At 39.9% G+C, this 15,109-nt stretch overlaps 1 protein-coding gene across 2 annotated transcripts; it reads left to right on the top strand.

The window, feature by feature from the left end:
- The first annotated feature begins 4,865 nt into the window (after window positions 1-4,865).
- gsr (glutathione reductase) lies at window positions 4,866-13,873 on the top strand. Of its 2 annotated transcripts, XM_034139725.1 has the most exons (13): window positions 4,866-5,061; window positions 5,421-5,589; window positions 6,942-6,968; window positions 7,083-7,171; window positions 8,584-8,653; window positions 8,806-8,953; window positions 9,045-9,099; window positions 9,183-9,282; window positions 9,381-9,635; window positions 11,984-12,095; window positions 12,317-12,448; window positions 12,622-12,755; window positions 13,220-13,873. In XM_034139725.1, the coding sequence occupies exons 1-13, from the start codon at window positions 5,000-5,002 to the stop codon at window positions 13,367-13,369; spliced, it is 1,503 nt and encodes a 500-aa protein (XP_033995616.1). In that variant the 5' UTR covers window positions 4,866-4,999; the 3' UTR covers window positions 13,370-13,873. The 2 variants fall into 2 exon arrangements, with proteins under 2 accessions (XP_033995616.1, XP_033995608.1); XM_034139717.1 differs by lacking the exon at window positions 4,866-5,061 and having other exon boundaries at window positions 5,295-5,589.
- The last annotated feature ends 1,236 nt before the right edge of the window (window positions 13,874-15,109 follow it).

Raw genomic sequence — 15,109 nt, 5'->3', positions numbered from 1 at the left:
TGCCCCTCCACTTTTATAGTATCGATTTTCCGGTCAGTCAATAAAAGGTGACGGATAATGGATCCATCTATAGTCGACATCCGACTGAAGAGTTTCGATTTTTCTGCCTCCATCACCTGCTCTGTGCTGTTCGTTGTGTTGATGTTATTTAGAATTGTACAAACAGAACTGTTGCTTTTATCCATCACTATACCACGCAGAGCCATTACCAGCGGTTGAAAGGAGCCTTGGCCGTCCTCTGATTGTTGACTTAATGAAAACACAGAAGATATGATGGGAAAACACTCAGACTCTGGCAGGTCTCCTTCTGCCAATCTCTCATTGGATCTCACTTCCTGGACCCAAGATGAGATCTTTGAATTTGTGCGATTACAAAGGGCCGGTGTTTTGCCTGAGGGGGAGTCTATTGGTGTCCTGGGTATTGAAAAGGAAGAATTTGCAACATTATCCTTACAAACTAAAATGGCTGGAGGTCTCACTTGGCCAGCTGAGAGAACATTCAAGGAAGGGGAGGCAGATTTTTGCTGGTTAAAACCAACTGCCCCCTTCTTTGTTTTCAAGTTAGTGTAGTCCTCTTCCCTTATCTCCCCGGGTTCAAGTTTGACATGCCGGGACACATCACTAGGAATTACTTTTACGTCACTTTCCTTCACGGGTGGAACACCTTTGGAAAGATCAATTAAATTCCTTCTATCATCCACCGCTCTCTGAGAAGCATGTGCTCCCATGTTTTCTCGATGCAGGGCGCCAGTCGACCTGTTGACAGCCCTGTTGGAGATAACAGAGTGCAGATTTGCGTGGTTCCCCAGATCTCTCTGAGCAACTCTGATCCCACAGTTTCCTTCTCTTACAGGATTCACAAGAATGTTGGGAACCTTTTTTGGAACAACTTCATGATATTCCAGATTGATTATTTCCGGCAATGTTCTTTTTAATCCAACGTTGCCTTTGCTGACTTGATTCGGGAGGTTTTGGGAAAAATGTACTGGGACAATTGCAGGACGCTCCAAATTCACAGATTTTGTTTCACACTGTTTCCTGTTAATAGTGCACATCCCCATGTTCATAGACTTAACTGTGTTTGTGTGATCTAATGCGGATAAGAATGGCTGTCCTAGTGCTGCGTTTTGCGAAACTGTGGTCCTTGTGTCTTTTATCACAGACTCGTTTCCCTGTTGAGAGACGATCCTCAGCTTGAGCTCCTTTGTCCCGTTGACAGTTTTCACCTCAACAAGTTCCACCATACAGCCATTAGGGATTGTAATTTCCTCAGGAAGAGAAACCGTCAAAGCTCTGCTGTGCTGAAAGAGTCCGTTCAAAGGGGACAAAAATTCTCCACTACCATTAGTAGCATTTGATACATTAGTGTCCAGTGTTTTGCCTCTTTGTTCATCTTTACCCAGCCGTGCTACAGATGAGCTCAGCGCAGGTACTTTCACCCGAACAGTCGGTCGAAGCAATGATGGATCCGCAGTGGAAACACTTGATAAGGCACTGGAGGCAGGAACATGTGGATTTGTAATCATGCCAGTCTTAGCAGGTCCTTGACTCATGACTTTACTATGTACACGCTCAATGTGATTCACAAGGCACAGCCTCCTCATGTAGCCCTGTCCACAGTGAGGGCAGTTGAATGGATACTTTGAATTGTGTTCCTTCAGGTGAGCATTTAACTCTGCCTCACTGAACGAGACTTTGTTGCAGTAAAAACAGTAAAATCTCGTCCCCTTGTGCTCCAGCACATGCTTCTTGAGCTCTGCAGCATCTGTACTAGAAAATCCACATTTCTGACAACACTTCACGTTTGAAGAGTTCAAAACACGATCCAAGAGAGGGTTGGGGTGTCCGCTGTTTGCAGCTGACAGCATGCTGTGATAGGTGACAGGAATCATGTTGAGCAGGTCATCTGGCAGCCATCAATTCTGCAATCAGACAGAGGAGTCAGAGAAGAAGCAATATGGATCTGATAGCATAGGCGGCGGCAGGGGGGTGCTAGGGGGTGCTGAAGCTCTCCCTAGGATAGCCATAGCACCCCCCAAGCACCCCCAAGAAATGCATGTATTTTTTTATTTTTAGGTGTGAAATTCATAATTTGAAAAATGATTGATTCGAAAACAATATGCCACAGTACAGAACAAGTATTTCTGGGTCTCTGTGTTTCATTCAAGCTCGGCTCTGTGTGTGTGTGTGGCAGACGCGCATTTAGTGTGATTAAGCGAGCGAGAGAGAGAGAGAGAGAGAGAGAGAGCACACCATGCCAGGGACCGTGTTGTAAGCATCTGTTTAGCTAGCTGCACTAACGGATAGAAGGAGCTGTTTCTACAACAAGGTGAAGGGAATGTCCTCTCCTGTCAGACTGAGGGACCCAGGTGAGCCAAAGGACTATCTGAGTGTTTAGATTAACTTTAGTCTAAGTTGTCTCAGTGGGTCTCAAACGGTTTGGTCACGATTTATGTAAACAATTATTTCCGAGGCACACCTTCATATGATCATTATAAAAAAAAATAAGAGAATAAATGAAAAACAGTTATGAAATACTATATGACAGTAAAACAAGAATACACTTTAAAAGAGTGATATGTAAAATATCCAAAAAGAAAAAGTACATCTGTTTACAGTTGTTTCATATGGGTGTTGAGAGATGTATCCATAAATCTCTTAATTTTGCTCTCAAAGTGCACCAGATTGATGCATTTAACTTCAATACAAAAAATAAAAACCCGGACCCCCCCTAGAGGATATTAGGTCCACCCCCCACTTATAAAAATAGCACTTTACCCCTGCTTACACCTATATGCCGTGAGCTGATTATCGAGCCTTCATTGTAGACTGTATACTGTGTATGTGCGTGTGGGGAGTGTAGCAGTAGAAAATTCAACTGTAGCGCCCAGTAGATTAAGGGAAAACCCTAAATGTTTGAGCATCCTCTTTGAAACGTCAAGCTACCCCACAGTACCCCCAAAAGAAAATCTCTGGCGCCGCTACTAGTGACATGTCTCCCACCTGTGAGAACAATTATAGTTGATGCACCTACCAATGCAGACATTCACACAAGGCCTATGCAGACCCTCCCCCCTCACACACAGTTCCTGTTTTTACAGCCTGCAGCTATTTGATCTTCAGGTAACGGAAAGCAAGAAAAACACAAAAGCGGTTCACTGAATTAAATGCTGTTGTCTAAATTCCTTATTGTTCCTGTTTGCATTTGAACACTAAAAAGGCCCACAACAAGGTGGGCTAACAAAGACGACGGGCCGAATATGTACTGTTTATTTTATCTACAGAGTCAAATCGTACATACGTACCTTATAGGAGTGTTTGGTTTTCATCTGTTAGATGTTTTTAAATGGATAAATCCTTCCTGTGGGCTTGATATTAACGCCTGAAAACGCGACCAACCAAGTCGCTGTGCTTTAGCTTGGGGTCTCTGTAGCTAAGCTAACTCAAACCCGGAAACGGGTCCATCTCTCCTTCAAAGTAAGAGCATGGAATAAAAATAATAAATGGGCCTGTGTGTGCTTTATTTGGCCTCACCGGCTACCTAAAGGTAAAACTCAGGCAGTCATAGCATTTACCTCCTTGATTGCCAGGCGCCTAATTCTCCTGTCCTGGAAGGATCAAGCACCTCCCAATTTTTACTAGATGGATAAGAGACACTATGCATTTCCTTAAACTTGAGAAAATCCGGTACACTCTAAAAGGCTCTGTGCAGAAGTTTACAAAGATTTGGACCCCCTTCCTAAATTATTACGATAGTTTACAGATCCCCATAAACCAGGATGACTAGAGCAATAGTTTGTGGCAGCAGCAGCAGCAGGACCCCAAGATCTGATATTAAGGGGACGGGTGGGGAGGGTTGGGTGGGATGCAATGCTATTGAATGTATATTTCTTCTGATTTTGAAATCTCAATAAAAACTGTTAAACAAAAAATAATAATACATGGGCAGTAATCTCACCAAAGAAAAACGTGTTTAACAATTTGCAGCCTCCATGTTGTGTTTGTTTTCGGTCTGCAGGGGTGGAACCTACTGTATAAGGCTATGATTTTTTTTAATGATCAAACAGCAATTTTTTCAAACATTTCCATATTTTTCCCTCAAACTGAGTTATATTTTTATATAGGCTACCTTAAAAAATAAAAAAACATGTATTTCCTTAATCGGAATCAGAATCTGTTTTATTTACCAAGTAGTAGGCTTACACATACGAGGAATTTGCTTTGGTATAAGTAGTGCATGCAGAGACAAAGAAAGAAGAATACGTAAAAAACAATATATATAATTATGAGGGAAACTGAGTGCAGTAAAATATTGTAAAATATGACAATATACTATTTTCAAGTGGAGAGTTATGCTGATTTGAAAAAGAGGTAGCATGGAGCAGAAATGTGCAACATGTTGTGCAGGATTTACAATAAAAATCACAATGTATGTAATGTACTGCACTATATAAATGGATGACATTAAAAAGCTTATTTTATCTTATCTTGTTCTCTTAATATAGTCTATAATGCCGGGAAATGTGCTTTTGGCTTCTCTACAGCAGGTCTTATTTTGAATATTTTGACCGGAAGTTCATTTTTTTAATTTATTTTTCCTTCACAGCTGGCAGGCAGGGTGCAGCGTAGGTGCTATAAAAAATACGCAAACCCCCTTTATATCCTGGGATTATTCACACGTTTCTAAATCTGCTACTAGACAAACACGCATTTTTTTTATTGGCAGCTTCGTTATACACACCCTAAATTATGACAACTTCAGAAACATGAAATATTAGTTTTAAACGTATCCTTCCAGGTTTTAGGCTACTGAATGGGCAACATGAGACCGACGGGAGGTCGTGTCGTCGAGTATTTTTGAGTTCACCCCCCCAGTGACACAGGAAGTGGTTTGCAGCTTTTGTTATGAAGTCCCCTCACAGGCTTTCACCGGCTGACACATAAACAACCACACATTGTGGAAACTTCTCTTAAAAATGCCCTAAAAATCGATAAAAACATGCTGTGTAGAAGAATCTGCAGACTGGTTCCCAACGTGTCAGTGCACATGGCATTACCAAGGTGAGTCATGCAGTATATCTAAGTTAAATACTCACTGTAATATTCAATCACAAACTATGTCATGATGCTTTCTTGACTACATTTGGTCATTTTACCTAATTCTTGTTGCAGATTTAACTCTGATTTCTCCTGCTTTTGTATACGTGGTACTGTAGCGCATGTGATGATCACCATGACTATGCACACCATTGTTGCAACTCATAATGACACAGCAGAGGCATTGACCCACCCATTCCCCTGTTGGAGCACACAGACGCCAGCTTCCTGGTTATGGCAATTTTAATCCAGCTAACCCGGTGTATGCAAGCTTGCGGCTGCTCTGTCCCCAAAAAGCAACTTTTCTCGTCTTTTATTCGTAGACAAGGAGTAAACATCCACCGCAGCATGGCATCAGACACGGCGGGGACGACCCGGTTCGACTTCCTGGTGATAGGTGGCGGGTCCGGAGGTCTGGCCGGGGCTCGCAGGGCGTCGGAGCTCGGAGCTTCCGCCGCCGTGATCGAGAGCCACAAACTCGGAGGTACCTGCGTGAGTAAAAAACAACACTGTTATTCATCCCGACTAGAGTCACTGTCTGTGCTGTCACTCTGCAGCTTTCATACACACACGCTGGTGGCCAGGTTCACTGCGAAGCCTCCCGACTCCTTTTGTGGAAGTGTTTTGTGTGTGCAACAAACATTGTAGCCCTGACATACTAAAGCTAACAGCCACTGTATAAAGCAGCAGAGACAAAGTCTTAACAGTTAAATTAAATTGGGTTGACCCTGGTCACCCCTCATAGGTTACTTCATTAAATAGACTAATGGATTATTTGTACATAGGGGGTTCAATGAGGAAGATGATTCAAATAGTTGTTATTGTTGGAAAACCTTTTTATTGGAAAGCATTTCATATTATAGGCATTGCAATATGTGAAAATTATGACAGTATTATCCTGGTCAAAGGAATTGCAAGTTATGATGTCTCTTTGGCACTACAACATATTGGATCCAATAGAACTAATTCATTTTTGTAAATATCCTTGTTAGTTAAAGATTAACAACCTTAAATTAGGTGTTCATAAGGTCACATAAGGTCACATAAGGTCACATAAGGTCACATAAGGTCACATAAGGTCATAACATATCAATTACTTTTTGTATTTAGTATTTTTAATATTTAATCATTTTTTGTTTACCATGACAGGAAGATAGATAGGTTTTTTAAAGTAATTAATATAAGTATATTCATGGTTATCTCCAATATGGAAATTGACAACCATTAAGTTATTGTGATCTGTTATTAAAACCCTATATTGTCCTATCCCTAATATTACGTATTGTGTTCATCCACTCCTTTTATCTTTTTAGTTTATCCAACAGATATATAGCTAATGAGAAAAATATATCATTGCAGTATGATGTTTCACAACCACTAAAACCACTTCCTGATTGCATAAAGGCAAAAATAGTTAGTCAGATTAAATTCCCAATTTTGCTAATAACTGGGTAAAAAAAACGTATGTTACATAATTGTATTTCTATATAAAAACCGTATAACAAGGGATTAATAAATTCAGCCCAATCAAAATTATGAGTAGCCTCCTTTATAGCTGTTTGTAGCAATAAAGTTTATATTTATTTCATGTTTATTGACTTCCAGTGATATTGTATCATGATAATATTGTTAAACTGTGTTATTTTATAGCTGAAAAAGTTACTTAGGGAAGTGTTAACTCTGGGGAGTAGCCTGCATTAAAGTTTTCCTTGAAACTAAAACACCTATTGCAACATACTGTGCAAATAGAGCTCCAGCCTTTGCAGTGTTTACCTTTTTAAAAGTAGGAAGTTATTTCCTCTAGTTTACATTGAACTAATTTACACTGCTTGAATGTTTTTCAGGTCAATGTTGGCTGTGTCCCCAAGAAGGTACTCCTTTCTTTTCAATGTTGTTGTTATATGCCGAGTTCACCTTAGAAACATGATCATTTTGACTCATTATTCACTAGATGTCTTATGTAGTGCCTTGACCTGTCTTCACAGGTCATGTGGAATGCAGCCGTTCATGCTGAGTATCTCCATGATCACAGTGACTACGGCTTTGAAGTTGAAAATGTCCGTTTCAGTTGGGAGTAAGTTTTCAGTTGGTGTTAGTTTTCGCTTTGTGTAACAACAATGAGCTCGTAGGAAACCTGTCACTGTTGTTCCTGCAACAGAGAGGTGTCCATTTCATTGCACAACTTCTCCGTCTTGTGTTGCTTCACTTTAGCCCACTTCTCTATCTTGGCTAAAAACACAGTTAAGTCAAGGTGAGAGTTAATGATAAGCCTCCGTAAGCCTCATTCAGGCAGTGGTTCTCAAACTGGAGGTTGTGAGATAATTTCTACCAGACAGTTGTGGATAAAAAACTAAAACATTTTTAAATATAAAGTTACACATTTTTGTCGCAATTTCAAATCAGCTGCTGTCTAGAGAAAATTATGAGTAAGGCAAATATGCAAAGAAACACAATATTCATATAAAGTCCTTTTTGGAATGTATGCACACATGACGACTCCTCCTGAGTGCGTCCTGATACAGAATCTCTTATAGGGAAACATCAAAGATCATTTACAGCTCACACAACGACATTTGGGTCCAGGTGGTCGCCCTAAACACTGATCAGATGCCTCCTATACAGGATGCCATAAAAGCCCCCATGCAACTTGTTTATCTTCCTTCCTCCCTCTCTTTCTGCAGTTGTAACACCCTTCATCTTACCCCTGTGAGCACAGACCACATGTTCTTATCATACATAAGCATTTAAAACACTTCCAGGATACCACTTTGTTCAAGTAACATTAAGATAGGATTACACTTTATTAAAGCTTTAAATGAAAATGGCTTTTATACTACATCACCTATACAAATAATGAAATGTGTGCTTAAAGTAATCATGTCAAATTGTAACTTTTTCAAAACTGTCAAATAGAGGCGACTTTACTTTCTGTTGTTGTGTAATATTGTATTTTGTTTGCTTTGTCCATCCTTTGTACGCTGCAGGTGCAGGATCAATTATAATAGACGGTTGTTTTCATAAAATGTAAATTCCATGCAAAAACGATTATCATACTGCTGAACAAGATAATATGATTATAATTTCAGTTTGTGTAGTCCCTCCCAGCATCAACATGACAATAAATATAATAGTATAAAGAAGTCCTTGTACTTAGAAGTGTACACCTGTTAATGCAGGAAATGCTCTAGCTGATGGTTGCCGGATTAAATTCCTGGATAAAGCAGGAAATTCTGGTTAGCAGTTTTCAGTTTGTTTAAGAATACAAAGGAAAGTATGGACAACGTTCAACACTAAATGTTTTATTCTTTAAGTATTTCATCTGATCTGACCACTGAATATACTTTTTTATACTTTTCTAGATTTGTTAACTGCCAGTGTTTGCGTCTGTTCTAATTATAAATGTATGATTTTAAGGGAAGTGAGTAAATATGGGTTGAAAAACAAACAAACAAACATCTTATCTTTGATAATTTCCTGTGTTTGCAGAGCTCTGAAAACCAAAAGGGATGCTTATATTAGTCACCTAAATCGCATTTATCGCAACAATCTTGACAAAGTAAGTTCAGTATTTATATTATCATTATTATTTTCGTGTTTCTGTTTTCTTCCCTATTTATATATTTAGTATTTTTGGCAGTTTAATTTATTTCCCCCCAATTGTTAGACATAATTACAGTTAGAACAATAATGACATATGCTCTACTCCAGGGTAAAATCCTAAACATTCAAGGTCATGCCAGGTTTACAAATGACCCTGAGCCGACGGTGGAGGTGAATGGAAGAAAATACACAGCGCCTCACATCCTCATCGCCACCGGAGGGCAGCCTATCGTGATGACTGATGATGAAGTTCCAGGTAAGACATGCTGTACTTAGATTTTTACTCAGGAAAAGGTAATCATCTTTGTGGATTGAACTCTTGAACATGTGTTTACTGATCATTTCAGGGGGGAGTCTGGGCATTACCAGTGATGGCTTTTTTGATCTTGAAACTCTGCCAAAGTGAGCTTTTTTTATTATCTCTTTGGTTTTTATACAATGTGTAAAATGTGTGCCTATAATAAAACGTTTTGTTTCCCTAACAGGCGCAGTGTCATTGTGGGTGCAGGCTATATTGCAGTGGAGATGGCAGGCATCCTTTCCACCCTGGGGTCCAAAACATCCCTCGTTATTCGACAGACTGGAGTAAGAAACACATAAAATCACAACTAAATATGAAACAACGTTATTCATAGTTATTTAGTTATTAAGTAACCAAAACACATCTCAATTTCTGTCTGTAGGTTTTGAGGAACTTCGACAGCTTCATAAGCGCAAACTGCACCAAAGAACTGCAAAACTCTGGTGTAGATTTGTGGAAAAACTCTCAAGTGAAGTCTGTGCGTAAAACAGAGCAGGGACTGGAAGTGACGATCGTCACCAAAGACCCAGAGAAGAAGAACGACGAGGAGAAGATCAGCACCATCCAGGAAGTGGACTGCCTTCTGTGGGCCATCGGCCGGCAGCCCAACACCAACGGACTGAACATCGACCTGATGGTAACAGTCGTCTTATAATGTTTACAGTGAACTGGATACTGAAATGTGCCGAGCGAATTACAATCAACAATTAAGATGAGTGGGGAAAATAAGGAGATGTTTAATAGACAGCAGACAAAGTAATGCATTATATTTTTCGCATTATTGAGGCATTTAATTTTGCCACTGTGAAGAGTTCAAAACATATACACGGAGTTCTACTTAGTTTTTAATTATTTGCTCTTTTTACGAACTTGTGAGATATCTAAATCCAATTGCACACTATTGATAGAAGGTTTATGATGAGGTTACATAAAAAGAGCCCAAATTAGACCTGGCATGGGATCACCTTTAGATAGATAGATAGATAGTACTTTATTGATCCCAAATTGGGAAATTGTTGTTGTTACAGCAGCATAAAAGGCATTTTACAATAAAACAAAACTACAAAATATACAAGAATAGAAAGAAAAATAAAATATAAAATATACATGTTGAAATAGAAAATATACATGCAGATATTATATATATATATATATATATATATATATATATATATATATATATATATATATATATATATATATTCAAAAGATATGACATCCGGGGGGGATAGAGGGGGGGGGGGGTCTGAGGAAAGATGAGCAGAGGGGGGGGGGTCAGCGGCAATGTGAGCAGAGGGGGGGTGCAGAAGCCAGGCTGGGTGGTGGAGGAGAGGTGTGAAGTGGAGGTGGTGAGCAGAGGGGGGATGCTGACGCCAGGCTGAGAGAAGGAGGTGAGAAGTGGAGGTGGAGGAGACGGCAGCGGGCGGAGAGCTAAACCTGTTGAAGAAGGTGTTCAGCTCGTTGACCCTCTCCAGGGTGCCCACAGTCAGTCTGTCTCTCCCTTTGAAGCCAGTGATAGCCTTCATCCCAGCCCAGACATCCCTGCTATTGTTCTGCTGGAGCTTAGGCTGCTTTTACACGGGAACGTTTGCGTTTATGCACAGTATGCGCTTTCAAAAAAGTCTTCCGTTCCCATGCATTCGTTTAATTTAACGTGTCTGTTCAAACGAGACCGCTGGAAACGCTGTAGTACATATGCCGGGACTGTAAGTGGCGCTGTAACTTCCGCCACAAAATACACCAAAAGCAGCGAAGAAGACCCCGGAGCAGCCCCGCAGCAATGTTGCTATGGCTACCCTTCTGTTTATGCCCCGCGGTGGATTTAGCAACATGTACACATTACACAGGGCGTTGCCCGTACATTTTTGATTGGTCAAGACTAGCTGAAGAGGTACCGCGGTTTAGACTTGGTTCTCTTTGGTTGGTGCGCAGACTCAGATAGAGTCTCTTGGCAACACGATCCTCCAATCAGCATTCGGCCGGCCTGTGGAAGTCCCTCCCTACTCTGGCACCATCATACTAATTTGTTTTCTCTAACGTTTCTTCAGATATAGGGGAAAACCATAATGTTGCTTCCTAGCTTTGCGGGGGAGCACGGCTCCCATACAGAGTCAAGGCCGGTGCGATGTGCTGTTCTGACTACCTCTTTGTGTTCTCTCAGTCTCTGCACTTGACCTTGCTACTTGCAATATTGCAAGCTAAACACTTTCTCATGTAACTTTTCCCTCCGTTCCTGTCCACCCCATCAAAACTTGGGGGGGGGGTGATTGGGTCCATTTATTCCAAAGTCACAGCCACATGAATGAGCACAATAAGCAAATAATGTAATAATAAGACTCAGTCTTTCTAATGTTATATAAAAATAGACTCCACATTCTGAAAGCCAATACTTTGTTTATTTGAAAACAGATGAAAACAAACTGTCACGGACCCTGCCGTGTTATCTATGATCACTATACGCCTTTACTTCATAATTTCAGCGGAGGGAGGGGGAGCGGCGCTGCGGAAGAGCAGGGTGCGAAGTGCACCATTTACCTCTGACTTATGTTTACTGCCAACCTAAAAGTACCTCAAAAATAGTAATCAATAATGTATTGAAAAGTTATTTGGCTGATTGTTTTATATTGGCTCAGCCAGGTTATATGGGATGCCCAGTCTACGTACAGATGGGTCACTCATTTTGAAATATTAAACTTAGTTTTCTTTTCTTTAATTTTTCATCCTCATATAGAATGCTATTATGAAACACACATTTGGTTGTTTATAGCATAAAGAACATCTGATTTAATGTGAGGTAGGGAAATAATCATTTGAGTATAAGTATGTGTATATAAATATGTAATTTACAACAGCTGTAAGATGCTTGAAAAGCTTGAAAATGCACCTTGAAAATGCTTGAAAAGTGCTTGAATTTGACTTTGGAAAAGGTGTAAGAACCTTGATCATAATTTCTGATAATTATAGAACAGTGTTTTCTGTCTGCAGGGGTTGGAGACAGATGAAAGAGGCCATATCGTTGTGGATGAGTTTCAGAACACCAACAGACCAGGGATCTACGCTGTAGGGGACGTTTGTGGGAAAGCTCTTCTCACACCTGGTATGAAGTTGACCTGATAACTCAAATAACGTAATGTTTATTAAAGCTACACAGTCATGTTTCCATTCGAGCTTGGTCGGTATGGGTGTTTAAAGGCTGATGGGCTGAATATCTTGATATTTGTTTTTTGTGATGCCCAAAAGCTATTTTACTTTTGCTAAATTGTCTATGGGTGCATTCACATTATGCATAGTTTGACATTATGTTTTATGTTGGATCAGTTGCCATTGCTGCAGGCAGAAAGCTGGCACACAGACTATTTGAGGGCAAGAAGGACTCAAAGTTGGACTACTCGACTATCCCGACAGTGGTGTTCAGTCACCCACCCATCGGAACGATGGGCCTCACAGAAGGTGAGCAGTAATTTCATAATTAAAATAAGTTTCACATTATTAAATTGCCTGTATGTCCAGTTTTGCTGTCATCCTGTAAGTTATTTAAGATGAAGTTTATGTAAATACTATAAATTAATCAAAGCTTTACTAAGTAGGGCAATAATTCAAATGCTTATTTTTGTTTTTCACAGAGGAAGCTATTAAACTTCGAGGAAAGGAGAACATAAAGGTCTACAAGACTTCTTTCACTCCGATGTATCACGCCATCACGAGCAGGAAGAGTCTGTGCATCATGAAGCTGGTGTGTGAGGGCAAGGAGGAGAAGGTAGGACTCATTATGTTATTTAAAGCGAGTAAAAACATGATCAATGAATGCATCAAAATGTTTAGCATGGGGTGTGTCTAGTCTTTTCTTTGAGAGGATTATCCCTACTGCTCTTTATCGGTTCAAACCACAATTTTTGTATCCACCTTTTTTATGCTGTATAATCCACAGCTGACGTCAAAAGGCTCACACCCAGTCTCTGCAGGTTTTCAAAAGGCATTCTGGTAAATGTAGGAAGTAAGCCAAACAAACTACATAATGAGTACATGAGGGAGGTTTAGGAAAAGGATATTGTTTTGAATTGGGAATGAAAAGGTATGTATCAACAGTAGATGCCACTCAGCAGTGAGTTTGGTGTTTCAAAGGGTTGGGTTTAATTCCCTTATGTCTTAATGTGTCTTTATTTTTTAGTGTTGTACGTAAACACAAACAATTGCAAAGACCGACTTGTGTCTTCTCCCCAGGTGGTGGGCCTGCACATGCAGGGGCTGGGCTGTGATGAGATGCTGCAGGGATTCTCTGTGGCCATCAAGATGGGCGCTACCAAAGCAGACTTTGACAAGACTGTCGCAATTCACCCCACCTCATCTGAGGAGTTTGTCACGATGCGTTAGTGCAAACACAAACTCCCTCCTTGCTTCCCTATACGACCAGCAACCCAGACAATCATACCAGGACGGAGTCGCTCCTCTGTACCACTCTTGCATCAGCTTGACGACTTGCTTTCTAAAACGTTATATTTCCATTTTCACTCATTTAAGTGACCTTATTTGTGCGCAGCGTTTTATCTTTTCTCATTTTTACATGAATGGATTATGGCCTTCTTAAACTGTACTGTGGGTCTTGATTTTTGATTGAATACTCCAGATTCCATTTTGTTCATCGTGATATGGAAGTGATGGATCTACAGGTATTGTTGTCAAGTGATTGCATGGGAAAACAAACAAAAAAAGACCTCTCCTAGTGTATGTGTTTGATTTGTCAAGTCATTTGTCCGATGAATATTGCAACACTGCTGCTCCTTAAGGCACCTACCTACTACCAATGTGAGGTCACAATGTATCTACTGTACTGTTCTAAACAAAGACTGAATAAACACGCAGAGTTTTTTTTCTTAACTGTTGAGATTCCTTTCTCTTCATTCGGTGACTAAGACTTGTTTTATAATTTCAATGCTGTGTTGCCAACACCCTTCCCTACTAGTGCCCTTCCCTGTTTAGGTTTACAATTGACATGGGTTGAGCGATGACAAAGTAAATCTCATATTTGGACACAGGAAGCTTTATTTTTGCTCATACCTCAAGTCATAATGTTCGATAAATTAGCATTTAAAACAACTATATCACTATTTAACCACGAAAAAAGACAGGATAAAATCTGGGTTAGTTGATGGTTTTAAATGTAGTGTGCAATTGTATATCAATTACCTAACTACTAACAAACTAGTTCATGTTGATAAAAAAAAAAAGAAAGTTTAAAAATCAAGAAAAAGCCATTACAATGTTAGACTTATCATTTTAAAAAAATGCTGAATAATGGGCTGGAATAAATTGTTTATTAGGGTGGTCCTTAGTGCCATGTACATTTTCGAATTCATTTATTTTAAGCTCCAACCACCGGAATTCGTTATGATAGTCAAGAAAACTCTCGTGGTGAATTTGATTCAAATTCCAACAACATTTATCTCTCGCTCATCAACCTTGAAGTTTAGCCTCACGTAGGGTGGTCCTTAAAATGTAAAGTCGGAAAGTCTAAGCTCCAAACCCCAGAATTCATTCTATTAGTCAAGAAAACTCTGAATGTTTTCCTCAATCAGACAACATTTACCCCTCCCTCATCGACCTAGGCTGCCACACCAGCAGCCACGGTGCTGCAACTGAGGCTAAACTTCAAGGTTGATGAGGGAGGGGTAAATATTGTCATATTGAGGAAAACATTCAGCAGGAGAGTTTTCTTGACTTAATAGAATGAATTCTGGGGGTTGGAGCTTAGAGGGCAGAGAGCATTTCCGACTTTCAATTTTAAGGACCACCCTAATATTTATAAAGTATCCTAGCATGGGCACTTTTGACTTCTGTTTATGTATTTGCTGAACAGAAGGAAAAATAAATTATATATGGATGTGAAGCTCAGCCAATCATTCAAGGATTTCTACATTTTTAATAATATCACAAGCTCTTTTGTTTTTCGTTTATGTAGCATAAGTGAGAAATCTCTAAATCGACTTTATTCTTGAAATAAAATTGTTAAAGGATACATTTCATTTATGGTTTTAAATATAGGCCTATTTCAATGATAAGGGGGGACCAGGGACATGAACAACAGATGACCTTGTTTGTACAGCGGTTTACAGA

Source organism: Trematomus bernacchii, unplaced genomic scaffold (assembly GCF_902827165.1).
Source record: "Trematomus bernacchii unplaced genomic scaffold, fTreBer1.1, whole genome shotgun sequence".
Classification (NCBI taxonomy): domain Eukaryota; kingdom Metazoa; phylum Chordata; class Actinopteri; order Perciformes; family Nototheniidae; genus Trematomus; species Trematomus bernacchii.
The sequence above is the reverse complement of the archived record's forward strand: the minus strand, read 5'-3'. Positions and strand labels throughout refer to the sequence as shown.